This window comes from Papilio polytes, unplaced genomic scaffold, assembly GCF_000836215.1.
Source record: "Papilio polytes unplaced genomic scaffold, Ppol_1.0 DF823731.1, whole genome shotgun sequence".
Taxonomy (NCBI): Eukaryota; Metazoa; Arthropoda; class Insecta; order Lepidoptera; family Papilionidae; genus Papilio; species Papilio polytes.
The window spans coordinates 3491303-3509755 of NW_013525473.1; the positions used below are offsets into that span (position 1 = coordinate 3491303).

Below are 18453 nucleotides of genomic sequence, written 5' to 3' on the forward strand. Positions count from 1 at the left end.
TTGTAATATTTGAAAACTTGCTGTTTTTGATGTATTGGACATATATCCCGCACTAAACCTTGTTGTTAATTTATTACTATTTATCTAGAGTCTATTGGACGTTTCGTTTCGTTTATAAAGTCGTAAGTATTAAATGAGCGACGTTTAAAATTATGCAAAGTTTTCAAAGGCGTTTGTAAGCTTTGAAGGCAATCAAGCGGACTTAGCTCGCGGATTACAATAATAATTGCAAAGGGGTTCGGATTATACTGGATTTCTTCGGCAACGTTGTGGAAACGCTTTTAAAGTTTCTTGGATGAAACGACAGGCTTATAATAAATCACTATAGATGACAGATTAACTAGGATTATTGAGATTTTTATGCATGTACTGTATTTTTTTTTTTTTTTTATAACATAAGGTGGCAAACGAGCAAGTGGACACTAGAATCCGCCAAAATGGTGAAGCGACCGCTGCCCATAGACATCCGCAATTGCAGATGCGTTGCCTACCCTTATACGTATTTAATTTACTGTAAGGTTGCATGTATGTGTAAACACATTCAAAGCCACTATAATTTTTAAAATTAACGAATCGGTAGCACTAAATGTTTTAAAGCTTATTATCATTAGGGCTTGTCCCACCGCTGGCTGATAGAGGCTCAAATAGCTTAAAAGTGACGTCACTGTCAGATAGTACCAAAATCTGATACTTCCATCACATATTTTATACCTTGGATTGTCTGACAATTTACAAGAATTGTATAAATGACGGAACTGATCTGTATAAAACTTTTAACAATATATTAAAGTCTTAAATAACATATATACAAGTCAGTTCTTTAATGTCACGTCAATACGTACCTGTACATATCAAGCCAGTGCCGTTAAAGCCGGGTTTACACTGGCAATCGAACTCGTTTGTGTCCGGCAGCAGAAGACAGTATGCGTTCACGTCGCAGTGCGTCCCCGGGGCGCTCATTTCACACGGGTTTGTGCAGTCAGCCTCCGACGTCTGAATACGAATAAAGTATTATAACACACACGCAAGCGGTTTGTCAGTTATTAAAAGCATCATACGCACGTGATAAGAACACATAGGCTACTTTTTATCCCGGAATAGTTACGGTTCCCGTGGGATTCATTAATTTAGTTTTTTAATGTTTACTTGTTAATTCTGCAACGGTTCAACATATCTTATTGAAATTTGGCACAGATATAAAACAAAGTCTGGAGTACAAATGGGATAAGCTTCATCCCCGAGAAATGTCCGGTTCCCGAGGGATACGTAGCTATTTGTAATTTATATAGTTCGTATGTTTTCGAATACTACGCGGACGAAATTGCGGGCAACAGCTCGTTTCTTATAAATTTTAAAAGGCTAGATATTTTGCCTTTACCTTTAACTAGCGGTAGGGAACTAGTATGTCATATTTAACAGAGAAATCTTATTATTACATAGCTTTTTTTTATTTGCATACAATGACATCATCATCAGCCTTTTTTTGCCCACTACTTTGGCCGTAAAGGATAAATGTTTGAATATATTATCTCAGTTTATCAAGTGATAATAACGATTGTACCGTATCGTGCTACTTCAAAGACGGTACACGAAGTGTCTTGCATTATGCGAGAGTTAGGGTCTTAATTGTTCCTGTTATCAGGTTAGGAAGGTTGTAACACTCACAATAGAGTTACGAACAAACTTCAATACAGTTAATAACTTTCATGGGTTTCAGGAAGACAATTTGTAGTCAACTCAAAACTTTATCGCTGTACGAATTGTTATAAAAGAAAGTTTTGTTTGTATAGCACAATTGAAAGTATCAAATTATATAAACAATACATTTTACAGTTTGGATTTCACAGTTTATCGATTACTTTCAAGAAGGGAGTGATAACTGAGATAACGGATGACTCCATCTGCGTGGAATTGAAAAAAACAAAAGTGAGTAGCCTATGTATTCTTCCAGACTATCTACTATATCTGTACCAAATTTCACCGAAATCCGTTCAGCCATTTAGGCTACAAACTCTAACAAACATCCATCCATCCTAAACATTCGCATTTATAATATTAGTTAGAAGTTAGATTAGATTTTTTTCAGTTACTTTAAATGTAACAGTATTTATTTTAAAATCTTCATTCCACTTATATTTATGTATGAAAATCATTTATTAATATGATAAATAGTAACAACGAAAACCCAGCTTAGCATATTCAAAAATTCAATGAATATTTGTTATACATGTTACGGCACCAGACTCTTAATAATTGTAATTCAAACATGATAAATAACACGAGCGTATCATTAATTATACATTCGTTGCCGAATTTGTTGCCTACAACTCGACAGACAAACTTCCTAACAAACGATTTAATTAGCAAACATTTTTTTCTTAAAATTCTTGAATATATTCTAAATTATTTATGAGATAGTGATAATTATTAACTTATTAGCAGTTATACATTGATATGATGTCTGGAATGGTTTTTTATAGATAAAAACTTCGAAGAGATCGTTGTGTTCAAGTTATTTAGAGATCAAAGCTCATACGGAACTCTGTGAACTGAAGATATCGACGACAATGTCGTCGTCCGAATGTGCACAATGCATTCAGTAGAATTCTGGTCAAACTCGAAAATGTATATTTACTATTTTTATATAATACAATGTTCTTGTGGCAATTTCTCTTTTATAGTAATTAATTTCGACGTAGTTCATCTAACCGTCTTCGAAGGCAATGTAATAGATAAATATGAAACATTTTTATGATGTACGTACCGCTCCACGTTCTTTAGTGCTGGTATTGATAGGGCAGGGTATGCAAAGAGTTTGCTGTGCTTCCGGCTGGTAAGTTCCCCTCTTGCATTGTATGCACGTGTTCAGTGTTACGTTGAGGTACAAACCTGGAATTGGAATTTGAATTATTTGTAGTTATACAAATACATTTACTTTAAAGGTTTCTAGTTTAAAAGTTTCGACTGCTAAAACGTGCATATCAAAAATTTACATAGAAAATATTGCTTGTTCAGTTTTTTCAATAAGAATAACAGGGATGAAATTAGTTTTGTTGGTTAAACATCAGTTATAGCAATAGCAACAAAGTAGCTTGCTACTTTCTTCTTTAGGTAGTTAATAATATATGATGAATGATACTTGTTGCTCTTTGAAAACAAAAGACTGCCTGTGACATGATTTAAGAATTGTCAAACGAAAATGTATAAGTATTTACGATTTCACGATATATTAAAATTAAATTAATATTATTTAATATTACCTACAACGGTATAGATTTTTGTTATTGTGTTGTAAAAATATAAAGTGCAACAAGTAGTGAGTGCGTAACTGTAAAGTGAGAAACAATACAAAGTTTGAAAGAAAATGTGTGGTAGGAATAATTACCAGGCTTGCAGAGAGGCAGTGAGCATTGGTCCGGCGATGAGGCGCCGGTCTGTGGGGTGGTGGTGCCGGGCGGGCAAGGCGCGCACGCCGCCCCCGTGCCAGCGCCCCGCCACGTGCCCGCCGGACACGGCTCGCAACCACCATCGCCGCCTAGCTGCTCTCCTGGTAGAGTAACAGAGTTATACCGATGTTGTTTGTCTTATTCAAATTATGATACCAAGAAATATTTTATTTGGTATTTTAAACTCGTTTAGTTTGGTCACCATTACATTAAAAAAACAAATGTCTATACCTGGTGGACAATCGTCTCTGCACTCGGCAACGGAAACAGCTTCAGTAGCTCGAGTAGTTTGTCCTCTAGCGCAGGGGATGCAGGAGAAAGCGCCCTCTCTCGGCTGATACGATCCATGACCGCACGGCCGGCAGAGTTCCGCCTCTGCGTCGTAATATTTGCCCGCAGCGCATCTCTCTGTAATACGAAAATTAGAATGTTTACTTGTTTACCGTAATTTATTAACAAGTTCTTCGGTGAATTGTAGTCGCAACTACATTGCTTATTGAGCCTAATATATGACATTTAATACAGGAATACAATTTAAATTATTACATTCTTAATATTTTGCAATAAAAAACAAGTACCCGATTGCAAAAAATTAACTTCAATAACTAATTCCATTACTGGCGTTGACACAATTGCTCTGAACTCGACCAAGTGTCAGCTAATCTTATCTTATACCTTTACAGTCTCCAGCGCTCCTGGCGCCGGTGGCCTGCGTGACGCCGGGCTGTCCCGCTATTGCGGGACACGACGTGCACTGCAACTGTCCTGCCTCCGATTGGTAGCTGCCCGCGGGACACGGCTGGCATGAGTCACTCGCTGAATCCAGGTAAGTACCCACCGCGCATGATACTGTAAAAAACATGTGTAGAATTGAACATTGTATAAATATAACAATGACGTTACATTTCCGTGGTACTTCATTTGAATTTGATATGCTTTCAATTTTATTTATCTAGTTAATAATTTTCGATTTGATTTACGTTTACATTGGCTGTTTATTAACGGTTTAAAGCAACAAGCAATGATATGACCGACTAAGCCAAGAGTTATTCGAGCTTTCATTTTTGGCATTGTAATTTACGGTTTGGCACGCAAAAGTCGTATGTTTTGTTGGCATATTGCCAGTAGTGATCACTTAAACGGCTGTAAATTGCTACTATTTTATAGAAGCGTAATGAATGGCTTACCACAATCGGGGGCCATTACGACCTGACCCATCGGACATGCGTAGTCGGAAACAAGTTGCAGGCTCGCCGGGTCGGGGACAGTGTTGGGAAGAATGTTACGCACGTCGAACTGTTCGTCTTCTAAGATTAATTTTTCGAGCAATCGTTGTACGGTCGATCGTTCGTTGGTACCACCGTGGATAACCGGATCGCTGTAATCAGAAATCATATTAATACTATATGTGATTGAAATATTATTAAGCTGAACATTTTTTTTCTGTCATGCATAAATATTTTATTAGAAAAATCTTTTTACACAATTGGAATGTATAAGGTTAGTTGAAAAGTAGCTATTATTTAAAGCTTACCAATTCACTATAGTTAAAAATAAAATATTTTACAGCTACATAAAAGCGATATACGGCCTAATACTAAAACGTATCTAAAATACATGGCTCCAAGCGTCGCGTACAATTTGACGTCAATATTTTAGTGGAATTTGGAGTCTAAATTTGCTCTTATCATTTAAGACAGTTACTTATTGTAACGTCGTTTCAGTATTTGGCCGATAATGTCCTATATACCGTTTAATTCATTTTAAAGTGTAGAACTCACTTGATAGCCGGGAAAGATACTTCTACACTGTAGGTGTCACCGGCTTGTCGACCTTCTCTATTGCTTCGTACCCTAGTGCCAGACAAAATACATGCAAAAGTGTACCGTACATTACATGCTTATTTTTGTTCAAATTTAAAAGTGATTTGAACTTTGTACTAATTTGTGCTATTGTGTCGTATTGCCAACATGCTCCGAAGTGTACTCAAATTGCCAATTGAATAGTAAGATTTAAATCGTCATAATAATAGATTATAACAAAATAAAGTTATTTGAATACCTTTCCTGCAAACATTTTGTAACGTCTTTTATTCGAACCGTCATCGACAACATTTGTATGATATCTGTTGTTCAAATCTAAAATGACTTTTGTCGATGACGTCACGAAAATGTCTTCTCAAATATTCCTGATAAGCCATCAGTTAACTTTAACGATTTAAATCTTCGCTTTTTAATAGACTAATAGTGCTACGATTGGTGCTACTCCAACACCTTCCAAATTTCACCAATAAATGTGAATTATTTTTTTTGTTTATATTCTATTCCATAATACGTGAGAAGTCTATAATTTTACTTACTCGTCAACTGGTATAATAGCGTCGAGGACATATGTGTCTTCTGATTTGATTGTCGGTTGAGAATTTACTTGCCGTGTCTGACGGACATTAGCTCTGTGGTCGCATTTGACGTTAATGTCCAGCTCTTTACATTCCCTTGTACCTGTAATAAAAACATATTTATTATTACATCGATTGTTAACCTTTTCAGTAGACTAATTATTACACCAAAACATTCTACTAAATCTTCCTCAATATTTATTTTCTAATGTCTTCCTTTCCCGTAATACTCTCAAAACCATACTTATTAATGGATACAAATGTTTATAAAAAGCAAATTCAATTATTGAACATATTTAAAGTATGTTTACCGTCAATAGCATAGGAGCAGAAGTTCCAATCTCTGTTCAGTTGATTGATAGCACTGCGGACCTTCTGGCGCAGCACTGCTTGACCCGCGTCGTTACACAACACGGAGCTTGGGAACAGCATTGATATCTTGAACACTCTTTGAGCCGGCGAAGCCGCTGTTGAAATTGCGTAAAATGTAAGTACAAATGAGCGAAGAATCGAACAACACAAGACTTACAAGGAATACAAGTATGTCTTTGACTTACGAGAACAAGCAGGATAAATAAGTCCAAGGCTAGGGTTGTCAGTTGGGCGCCAGAATCCTTCAGCTCCGCATGTATAGAATGGTGGAACCGGTTGCGAGAACTTGAGGCCATCCCGACACGCGATCTCGCACACCTTGAACTGACCTCCCGCGCCCCAGTCACGGCACGATTGATAACCACCCAGTGGATCCGCCAATGGAGGGCAGAATTCAGCTGAAAGAAGACTCTGTTAAATACAAGCCCCTTTGCCTAGTTTATAAAAACACACAAGAAATTAAACTTACATAGCACGGTAACCTTGAATTTGCACGTAGCGGCATTACCCGCGGCATCATAAGCAATATACGCAATGTCATATGCTCCCCAAACTAAGTTTTCGCCAGGTTTATGTCCAGATTTTTCGACGACTCTGGTCACACCAATGTTGTCGCTAAATACCGGAGCATCCCAATTTACTATAGCGGAACCATTTTTGGCAATTACCCACAAATCGCCTGGACAGCGATCTACTCTCGGTGGCTCCTTATCTACTTGTAACTGTTGACATTTGGAACCAGTGTATCCGTTCGGACATACTCTTTGACCGCAATGAGATGGCACAAGTCTTTCAACTCCTCCAACAATATCTTCGTAACCTGCCCACGTTAATACTAAACCGCTATAAAGGACGGGTTCAGTTCTGCAATCGCGAACTTGTTTTTGAATTTCATTTGTCACATCCAAGGCACGGTTCCATATTTGTACTTTGGTTAAATGTCCTTGGAAACCAGCTTCGGTGTACGCCTTAGGATTATCCGATTGTGGTTTACCGAGAGTCACCCAAACACTAAAAATAAGAAAGACAAAATAAGTATTTATCCAAGTAAAGAAAACTAATTACAATATTTTTAAAGATCTTACTATTGAGGAAGCGTTCTTCCACTGCCATAGCCTTCGAGCTTACTGGCTATTAAACCTTCAGTTATCAGAGTTAGTTCACCACCGTTGCTACCGTCCCAAACCAGAGCTACGTGATGCCATTGGCCGTCGTTGACCGTTGCAAACTCTCCGAAACTTAAATACACATCCTGTAGTTCAGGGAACAAAGAAACCTGGACGCCGTTGGAGTGCGCTTGAATTATAGTTCTTCTGTTTAATGCTATGTGGGAATTGCTGTAAATTAAAAAGATGTTATTAAACATTGTTCTTGTTTGGTCATGTAATTAAGGACTTTATAATATGATTACAAATATTATACCTAACACCATAAGCAGTGAAGAAGATGCCACCTTCATCTTGTTGTGTATACTGAACCCACATCGCTATTGTAAGACTGTCGGCAGCACCAGTGTCGAACGGTACAACTTGAGCTGCGCTTGAGCGGACTGGATCACTGAAGTATAAGTCGTAATCTACGCTGATAGCTGGAAATAAAATAAGGTTTGTAATGACCCTTATTTTTACGACAACGCCCTTTATTTTCATGATAATTATTTTTATACAGCATTTAAGTAGTGAATAACAAATATCAATTTAATAATTACTTTTTCTGCAGTCGTCCCCGGTAAGGTTGAATGGACATTGGCAGTAGAATCGGCCAGGTAAGTCTATGCATGTAGCTGAAGGCGGACAGGAATTTTCTTTGCAGTCTATAATATCTTCATCACAGTTCTTTCCTTTAAAACCTGGTGCGCATAAGCAACTGTATCCATCGCCTTCATCGACACACGTTGCTCCATTTTGACATAAACCAGCTTCGCAAGCGTCGAACTCATATTGGCAACCAATACCAGTGTAGTCCTGGGAACACGTGCAATTGAGTCCAGATCCGAAATCCTGGCATTTTCCTCCATGCATGCACGGGTCTCCAATACAACGTTCAGGAGCAGTTTCACACTGTTTTCCATCAGTACCACTTGGACATCTGCAACAAAAAAAATGTTTTTTTAGAAATGCTCAAATAGAACGTAATTTTTGAGTAATTCCTACTAGTAAATTGCAAATACTTACACGCAGAAGAAGTCTTGGAACAGGTCTATACAGTCTGCATTATTTTGACATGGTCTATTCATGCAGTTGCCAATGTCACGTTCACATCGTTTGCCAGTCCATCCCGGTTGGCAGACACATTTGTAACCACCGATTTCATCTTTACAGGATCCTCCGTTGTAGCAAGGATCAGATGCGCAGTCGTCAATATTTGTTTCACACATTTCTCCCGTGAATCCTTCGCGACACATGCACTTATATTTGTTATCAAGATCAATACAATTTTCAGTGCCAATCGGATTACAAGGCTCTGTTAAACACTCGTCTATCGCTGTTTCACATTGTAGGCCAATGAACCCTGGTCGACATTTACATGTGAATCCTTCTAATTGGTCAGTGCACGTTGCTCCATTCTGGCATGGTTCAGAAGAACAATCGTCAATTGCGTGTTGACATCTTTTACCTGTAAATCCAGCTTCACAAATGCAAGTAAAGTCATCGATACCATCCACACATCGACCACCATTTTCGCAAGATGATATAAGACATTCATTGATATTTATATCGCATGAGGGCCCTGACCAACCAGGGTCACAAACACATTGGTGAACGAAAAGTTTGTCTACACAAATACCGTGTTTGCATGGTTCATTTGAACAAAGGTCTATTTTCTCGTGACAACGTTTTCCAGTAAATCCAGGAGGACACGTGCAGCTGAAGTCGTTAACCAAGTCTGTACAAGCGGCTCCAAGCAGACAAGGTTTCTCGATACAATCATCGGTGTTTAGTTCACAAAGCTGTCCTTCCCATCCAGGCAAACATTCGCACTTATATCGGCCTTGTTGAAGAGCAATGCAAGTTGCACCGTTTGTACAGGGGTTTCCGTTAGCAGAACATGGATCAATCTAAAATAAATATATTATAAGCATATGAAACATACATAATTTACTACATACAATTAAGTTTGTTTGTTATTAAATTGTGAAATCTATTTAAGACATACTTAAGTTACTAATAAAAAAAACAAGCTCACCGTAATATCGCAATCAATTCCAGTATAACCTGATCTACACAAGCAGGTATAATTATTGTACCCTGGTTCATCTTTGCACATAGCTCTTTCAGGACACGTATCATTTCTGCAGTCTGATTTCTCTTCTTGACAGTTTATTCCACCATATCCAGTAGGACAAGAGCATCTATATCCTTGTGGGAGATCAATACAAGTGCCACCGTTGTAACAAGGTTGACTCGCACACTCATCAATATCTATTTCACATCTGCGTCCTGAGAAACCGGCTGGACAATAACATTGCACCCCGTGACCTTTTGGTACACAAAGACCACCGTGTTGACAAGCGCTGTTTGAGCATTCCACTGGTATGCATTCTTCTAAACCAGAGGCACCTGTTCCTACTGTCTTCATATTGGTTGGACATTCCATACATAAAGTTTGACCCATTAAGTTTTGGTAGAAGTTCCTTGGACACTGAGAACATGGGGCTAAACCAGTTGGAGAGTAAGTACCAGGAGCACACTTAGCTCTACATTTATCTTTTCCAGAAGCAGCCGGCTGATATGTGTATGTATTAGCAGGACAGGCTTGACAATCTCTAAATCCTCCTACAGGTGGTTCTCCAGTATAGCTGTTTCTGGGACATTCTAAACAAGGAACTAAGCCTGTCGGTGAATATGTTCCATAACCACAGACCGGTACACAGTCAGTTATGTCTTTAGAGCCTTCTTCTTTAGTGAATGTTCCTTGTGGGCATTTAAGACAAGATCCTTGTCGAGCTTGGTTTTGGAAGAATCCCCTTGGGCACATCGTACACGATTTTTGTTTTTCACCAGCAAAAGTTCCCGCAGGACAGTGCACTAAAACAAAGAATAATTGAACATTAAAATTATGTTCGGTTAAGGCAATATACATGAAATTTAATGTTCGGAATACTTACAGCATCTTGGTACGTCATTTGTATCCATATTTAAAACTTCACCAACACTGCATGTAAATCCGCGGGAAATAGAGCTTCTTATAGCTCTTAAAGGAGGACATTGGTTTCCAATAGATGAAACGTTAAGCACAGGTTCAATAAGCGCACTAGCGTATGGCACAGATAGATCGAATATGAGGTTCAGTGTTGAACCACAAAGGTCGTATAACTGCGTCTGTTTGATAGCGGGAGTTATAGCCAAAACAAAGTCCATTTTCACTACATTTTCATCAAGAAGACTGGGCATAGCTTTCACAAATGTCACATTAATATTGACGTTGACGGCTGAACAACGTTGAGATAGCCTTTCATTTAATATGTTATCGTATTGAGCAAGTAAATCTTTGTATTGTGGCAAGCAAGCGTTAGAGACTGCGCCAAGAGCACGGTATTGAACACTTGCAACGACATGGTATGCAGCTTGTTGAGTATCTGAAAATGGAAAAATAAATGTTATTTATATACTTAAAAAATCAGCACTTGACTATTTTTTTAATTAAGCGGTACATACTTTCAGAAACACAGTCGGGTACAACAGCGGTAGGAGTCCATTGACGTTTTGTTTCACAAATAAAGGTTTTGACTGGTTCTCCGTCTGTGAAGCGGAATCCAGGCTTGCATGTTGCAATACATTGAATTCCCCTGTCTCCAGGCAAGCAGTTAAGTGCGCCGTGAGCTGGTGGCATCAGTTCCCAGTCTACGCAAGGTGTTGCTTGTACAGAAACCTAGAAGTGTAAGTTTTACATTTAAAATAATTGAATTGTGTAGTAGGTCACAACGGTAATTACTTTGAGAATATGTCTTTACCTGGAAGTGACATTGAGCCTTATTTCCATATTTATCCGAAGCAACAACAGTAACATTTTCATAACCTCGAATAGGAATCACAGCTCGTTCCGGGATGAATTTCAAAAATACTTCACCAGATGCGTCGGTTGCATTAATTCTTCTTCTCGTTTCATTAAAATTAACAGAGTAACTGTCTTGTTTGTCGACTAATTCTATAACATAACTTTGTGGACAGCTTAACTTCGGTGGTGTGTAGTCAGGTACTGTTATGTTTACTTCGCAAATCGCAACATTTCCGTCAAAGTCAAATGCAACGTATCTGACAACCATATTGTGGAATACTTGAATAGGTGTTCTGAAATGCTGGGGCGTAACTTCTAAACGAGCTATAGCGCCGGAATTATCAAGAGCAGTAGGTTCTGTGAAGTTAACAGGTAAAAGGCCTCCATTTACATCCGTTTGAACGACGATTGGTTGTTGTGGGCAATTTTGGAATACAGGTGGTTCGTTATCTGAAAAAAAAATAGCAAGTTAATATCTTTTGGTAAATTTTAAACTACTCGAGTACGGACTACGAGTACAGATAAAACAAGATCAAATTAGTAACTCACCAACACAAGGAGAATATCCGTAGTCATAGCCAAGTAGAGGTTCAACAGCCGGTTCGTCGCAGCCCATAAGCTCAAATTTAAGACAAGCATTATCCATAAAACTGACAATACCCAATATAACAAATCTGGCTTGTACGTATTTTGGAAGAGTTATCATGGCTAATTCTCCATAGTTTCCAGGGTCTCTCATTGTCAGATTGAAGTTGGGGAAGTAAACGACGTAGTTATCATTTTCTGCTTGTTTGTAGAAAAATCTTATCTCAGTTGGCCTGCCCACAATGTCTGAAGTAACGACACCTTTGACTAAAATTGCTTTTACTCGATAAACTTTTCCTAGATCTACACTGACGTACGTAAATGCTTCTTGTTTTCCACACCAGCCAGTAACAGAGTTCAGTCTTATATTTCTGGCTTCATAGTTAGGTCTTTCCGAAGTTGCGTTGATTGCTGAATCTGGAATCTTTCCTGAAGCTAAGCCTAGCGGTTTGATTACTTTACATTCGGGTTCGCGCATGCATGTGATTGGTCTAGGGTTGATTAAAATGTATCCGGGTCTTGAACAACCGAAGAGAACCTCTGATCCTTGTTCATAGCTTCTAGCAATTTGGTATCCATCTGCCGGTCTTCCTGGATCATCACACACAGGACCTTCACACCTCAAGTCACCGAAGTCCCAGATTCCGTTTCCTTGACACCGTACTACATTATCGTGTTTACTTGTTTGTCCAGCAAGTTTGAAGGTATTTTGACAGCCAAAGAAGAAAGAGCTTTGATATCTTGTGTCTAAATATTGCCCATATTCTGCACCCGGTGTAGGCATCGGAATACCGCAATCTTTTCGAGGACATTGAGGTTGTGCTCCAGACAACCAATAATCAGGAAGACCCTAAAACATGTTTCATTAATGAGAAAATTTTTATTTATCAGAGGAAAATTAGTAAACTTAGGTAGAACATTATATTTACCGGTTTGGGATCATAAACACACTGTCTGAATGGCGATGTAACAGTATTCCTAAGATATCTACCCGGTGACGTACAAGTTATTGTAACATTGTCCCTGTATGGTACAAGAACGCTTTCAGGGTCGTCTCTTATTATTTGTAAACCGTCGTTTTTGTCGTCTGATAAAGTCACGCATCGTGCATCTGCAAGAGAGGATAACATTATAAATGGTTTAAAGATGAAAAATTATTTATTAAATTATTGTTAATATTTTTCAAAAATCATAAACAAAAAAACTTACATTGACATTCAGGAGCTGTTCCGTTCCATGTCCCACTCGATGTACAAAGTAGGGAGGAGAAACCAGACATTACATATCCAAAGTCACACTGGAATTGAACAATGTCACCGAAATGGAAAGCAGATTTTGTTGATAACAGTTTACCATTTTCTGGAGATTGAAGTGATGGGCACATAACTGGCACACATGATTTGTTTCTCTGATATGTGTCACCATCTCTTTCACCGGTTTCTGATAATTCAATTTTGAATCCAGCAGTTCCGTTTGATGTATACAATTCGTATCCAATATTGCAAGCACATGAGAAATTACCCGGTCTATAAATAAGAAAGTCCATAATTTAATATTGAATAATTAAAAAAATTAATTATATTGTTTCACATCAGATACTTACGTATTAATACATTTCTGATCGCAACCACCATTGTTTTCATTACATTCGTTAATATCAGCACAATCTAATCTCGCACAACCCATGACCTCTAATTTCAAACAAGGAGCCCCAACGTAATCTTGAATTTTAAATTTAATGTATTGAGCTTCAATAGGCATAGGTAAATTAAGAACGGAAAGAGTGGGTTCTAAAATGCGAAATTCGACAGCGGTGCCATCAGGGTTTGTATAATCTTTGAAAACATCAGTTAAGTCATTTGTGTACTGAATTCTTATTGCCGATGTGAATGCAATGTTGCCGTCAGCTCTCATAACACTCATAGTTCTAAAGCCCCTGATGACTGTTGGTGCTCTCAAGTCAATCAGTATCCAATTTGCTCCGGCTTCCAGATTATTGCCACACCAACCACCGCCATTGTTTAACCGAACCATCTGAAATAGGGTGTTTTAACATTAGTAACCTTTACTCTTTGTTTTTTTTTTAAATTAATAATGTGGCAAATTAAAACTTTTAGAATTAATGTCCATATTCCATTGTAGATTTACTTACTCCTTTGTAATATCCGGCTTCGGGTGTTGAAGTAGTAATCGATTCATCAGGTATAGCACCATTTATCAAACCAAGATCTCCCACAGGTCTGCATTCTAATACTGGTGAAAAACCTGGTCTGCAGGGGCAGTAAAATCCTCCTTGAGTATTCTTACAGTCAGTTGTTGCCAAGTTACATTGACTACTTATGCATTCATTAATATCTTCACAAGTCGGTGGAGGATCAAACTCTTGGTTTGCACCGCATTTAAGTACACTAGGTCCGTTTAGCTTATAACCTGCAAATATGAATTTGGTATAATTTGCTGTTAAAAAATAATTCTTAGATACTTAAAAGAAAATTCAAACAAAAAGTAACTACTTATTACTATTAAATTTCACATTCATTATAATATTACTTACCTTTAAAGCATTGAACTCTTGCTTCATCTCCAAACATATAAATTCGACTTTGATCGACAACATATCCGTTTTTAATTTCAGGGAATTTCGGACATAAGACTTTAGAGCATGTCGGCACATCACCAGACCAAGTTCCATTACTCATACAAAGTAGGACCGGCTGTCCAGTCCGCACGTATCCCGGCTCGCACTCGTACCGTACAATAGTACCGTAACTACGTCCACCGCCGTTCAATATAGTTACGTTGGCATGCGAAACATCAGGAAGTGCTACACATTGCGAAGCTATAAAGAAAACAATAAGTATGAAATAACATTAAGAAATACCATTAAAATTAATGTAAACAATCTAATTATTCGCATATTTTATTCTTACCAAGACAAGTTGGTGTTCGTTCCCATCGCCCATCAGATAAGCATGATATTCTTTCAATGGGTTGCCCAGTTGGGAATGCAAATCCAGCGTAACATTGATAAGTAGCTACGCCTCTGTATGTTACGTTTGTTGATCCAATCGAGAAACCATTGTCAATTTGGGGCACTGGACCACAATAAACTTCTGCAAATGTACAAATAAACACATATTAATAAATTAAGTAAAAACGTACTGTAACAATTTCTTGTTTCATATGTATTAATTACCTTGACAGCTGGGGATATAAGTAGTTGACCAATTTCCACCTTCTTGACATTGAGTTACAATTCTAGATTTTCCTGTGGCAAACTCCTGACCGATAGGACACGAAAAGGTTACTGTTGTTCCGAATGCAGTATCTCTATTTGACGCCAAAGCGCCGATTCCAGATTTTAGTGGCGGACAATCTAAAATACATAACATTAATTGGTTTTAATTCATTTTGACAACTCTAATATAACGTGAATATTTAACGCAAAATATACCTGCAGAGAATATAGCTTTCCATCCATATCCATTATGTAAAGCGTCAGATACAAATCTTATTAGCATTTCGCCGCTTGAAGCTGTTAGCGTTATTCTTGGTTTGACGGTAAATCCATTTTCGGAATGCAATCTCAGTCCGTTGGTGCTTGCTCCATCAAAAACTTGAACGACGTCAGATGGATGAATATTAAATTCATCAAACTTGAGAGACAGTGGTCCTCCATTTGGATTTTTAATCCTGTATAGACATTCTTGATTATTGGGATAACTACTAAGACCAAAAGCAGGCGAAGTAAATGTGCCATTTGAAGCAATTATCGTTGCTCTACAACCTTGGGAATATCTCATATTAAAACCTTTCTTAGAGTCGCCGAGACTAGTTCTAAAGTACATATACAAATGATTTGTTGTTGATATTACTACTTTTTGATTATCTGCTCCTGGTCCAGTTAGTCTAGCGAGTACTGGACTTGAAGGGGTGTTTCCATCCTTAATTACGATGTAATCTCTATTCATTTCTAATTCTAAATCTTCAATTTCTAGTGACACAATTCTGCCTGGTTGGGCTTCAATTATGTAGACGCATTCTAAACCACCGGGATATACATTTGGATATCCAGGTGAAGTCAAAACCTGACCTTGTGGTGTAGCTCTGAGGACACCACCACAATTGGAAGATTCAGTTTTCCAAGAAGCACGGAATCCTTTCTTTTCTACAGAGCCATCGGTGCTAAATTTAATAATCATGAAATTGGAAGCGGATACATAAAGTTTGCTAGAGAGATCCTGTTTCCCAGATAGCGTGGCCAAATTGACAGACTTGTCTTCTGTTCTGCCGCCCACTAATATTTGAACAGTATCAAAAGACTTTTCAGTTTCAAAATCTTGGAACTGTAATACTATATTTTGACCTTGTGGCCCTTCGAGCGTCCATTTACATTCACTGAAAGCAGGATATTTGTGAGGGTAATTTGGACTTTCGACTACATCTCCACTGCTGGCCATGTAAAAATGACATTCGGAAGCGCAGTCCATTTCGTCGGAAGCATCGCCGCAATCGTCTTGTTTGTCGCATCTAAAGGCCGAATTAATACATCTTCCGTTCGAACAATGGAAGGTTCCTAAAATAAAAGGCTTTGTTAATCACTTTTACATGCTAATTTGAACAAAACTACCGAATGAACAAAGGAAAGTTTGAGTGAAGAACGTTTTGTTTTTAATTGTATTCAACTGAAAGTACACCAATAGACTAAGATCATTAAAAAATTTAATCACCTGCTGGGCATGCGTCACTCTTGCACATGAAAGGAAGAAGGGTCTCGCATGTCGTCAGCTCCCAGGATTGTTTGTCTGAGGTGACATGAACATCAACACATTCTCCCTCCTTTGGATTGGGTTGTCGTAACGCCCAGTAGCCAGCGTATTGTGATACCAAACCGCCGGCAGCTGATTCTAAAGTATTGGTCCTTAGGTCGTCAACAGTTGCTAGACCAAGCCAATAATGGTTATTACTGGGACTAGATGGCACCATATTAGCGGTCATGTTATTTTCTGTGTAACTTTCTACAACCATTAATTCGCTGCCGTATCTGTAATAAAATAATTGTTGTAAAGACATTGTGTACAATAAAACGCTATCTATCAGACCAATGAATATGAAAGACCAAAAAATACTGCTTACCTTCGACATAGTTCTGCAGCTTTTTCCCATGAATGCCTGATGTTAAAAAATTTATAACAATGTAGACCTTTTAACTCCCAACCTGGAAAAGAAAATCAATATTATTTATGTTGTTCCATCGGCTTTTAGTTTTTTTAGTAATTTAATATGTTCACGTACTAAATATCTTAAAAGTCAATGGCAGTACATAAATTATGCATGTATGTATTTCAATGAACGCACCTAGTTCCGAGTGAAAGCGATATTGCATATATTGTGTACGCAAATGTTTAGCTTTGTATGGATTTCTGTCAACACAAGGAATTTCACTTTCTACAAAGGGCAAGTGAAATCGTCGTTTCGTCTATTGAAAACACTTTGTAAAGATTTGAAAATCAAACGAAGGTACATTGGTTTTTTTGTAGAAGATATTCGTTATTGAGACATCTACGGTGGAAATGGTATTCTATTCTTGAGATGGCTTTAAAAAATATTTCTATTACTTTGTTTGAATGCAGTACATAAAGTATACATTCACCCTCTGTTAAATACATCATGTTTTTCGACTCGTGTTGCCCGCATTGATCTTTAGATACGCTATATTTGAAAAAAATATATGATTGAATTAAAATATGAATCGAGATATATTGAATTCGACTGCCCATACGGTTATGAACAACATCTTGGTTTTTGATAGCAGTAAAAGTGTTATTAGTTTTATTGTTTTATGTCCTCAGTTATTAAAAAAGTAAATATTTTAAATGGAACGTGTGAGTTCGACGACTTATCGCGAAGAGCGCGCTGGATTCACGCTTCAATGGACCGCGCTGCAATACGATGCAATGTTTTGACCCACTTATTTTTGTTACCAACGCGAAAACAACTAAACAAACACTGCTTGTTTGCCATTGGAATACAAGAAACAACGAATCAAACTTGAACGATATTAGACTTGTAAACGACGTGCGGTATAGTGTTTTGTATATACTGCAATTCTTGACTTTTGAATATCCAATTAGAAATTCAATAATCAAAGCATTTTTGCACCTGAGAATCGTTTAAAAATGTTTTTCGTACATTTCAGTGAAATTGCCTAATTCAATGTACATTTAAGATGTAGAAATTCAAGGTCACTTTCGACGTTTTTTTCTTACACATTCAATGTATTTCGTATCTATTATTAATTATCAACTTTAGTGCTCTAAAATTCGCCTGTCAACATTCGATTCATGTGATATTTGTCACCGCTAACTGCTAACCTTACGTGAGGGAAACTTCATGTATTCGATGTTACGTCCGTCGCTTTAGATCGATTGCAACGGTACCAGGTTGGAGGCAATGATTGTTCCAAGAGCCCTTAGAATGCAGCCTTGCTGGAAACGATGTTCCGGATATTAAGTTACGTCCCCGCAAACTGGGGAACTTTGAGCGTGAACGCCGTGCATTGACAATTCCATGTCTATCGTAATTTGATATAAGATCGGGATACCATTTCAAATCGAAGTGCCTTTCTTAAGTGCTTATCAATGTGTACTAAAT

At 37.8% G+C, this 18453-nt stretch overlaps 1 protein-coding gene across 3 annotated transcripts in view; it reads right to left on the minus strand.

Annotated features, from left to right (window-relative positions):
- LOC106103618 overlaps positions 1-18453 on the minus strand; it is a 62842-nt gene that overhangs the window by 3695 nt on the left and 40694 nt on the right. For 2 of the 3 annotated variants that reach the window (XM_013283401.1, XM_013283400.1), the window contains exons 4-33: positions 16936-17017; positions 16530-16843; positions 15254-16375; positions 14996-15175; positions 14730-14912; positions 14354-14638; positions 13952-14229; positions 13403-13833; positions 13009-13325; positions 12729-12910; positions 11764-12649; positions 11171-11664; positions 10875-11088; positions 10325-10795; positions 9403-10244; positions 8391-9274; positions 7925-8304; positions 7639-7804; positions 7302-7553; positions 6686-7227; positions 6402-6614; positions 6156-6311; positions 5806-5947; positions 5228-5299; positions 4634-4824; positions 4122-4295; positions 3678-3854; positions 3386-3547; positions 2765-2889; positions 843-993 (exon numbers count right to left, since the gene is read on the minus strand). In XM_013283401.1, coding sequence (XP_013138855.1) covers positions 843-993; positions 2765-2889; positions 3386-3547; positions 3678-3854; positions 4122-4295; positions 4634-4824; positions 5228-5299; positions 5806-5947; positions 6156-6311; positions 6402-6614; positions 6686-7227; positions 7302-7553; positions 7639-7804; positions 7925-8304; positions 8391-9274; positions 9403-10244; positions 10325-10795; positions 10875-11088; positions 11171-11664; positions 11764-12649; positions 12729-12910; positions 13009-13325; positions 13403-13833; positions 13952-14229; positions 14354-14638; positions 14730-14912; positions 14996-15175; positions 15254-16375; positions 16530-16843; positions 16936-17017 — 10068 coding nt within the window. The remainder of the gene's footprint in view (positions 1-842; positions 994-2764; positions 2890-3385; positions 3548-3677; positions 3855-4121; positions 4296-4633; positions 4825-5227; positions 5300-5805; positions 5948-6155; positions 6312-6401; positions 6615-6685; positions 7228-7301; positions 7554-7638; positions 7805-7924; positions 8305-8390; positions 9275-9402; positions 10245-10324; positions 10796-10874; positions 11089-11170; positions 11665-11763; positions 12650-12728; positions 12911-13008; positions 13326-13402; positions 13834-13951; positions 14230-14353; positions 14639-14729; positions 14913-14995; positions 15176-15253; positions 16376-16529; positions 16844-16935; positions 17018-18453) is intronic. The other variant, XM_013283402.1, reaches the window with a different exon arrangement.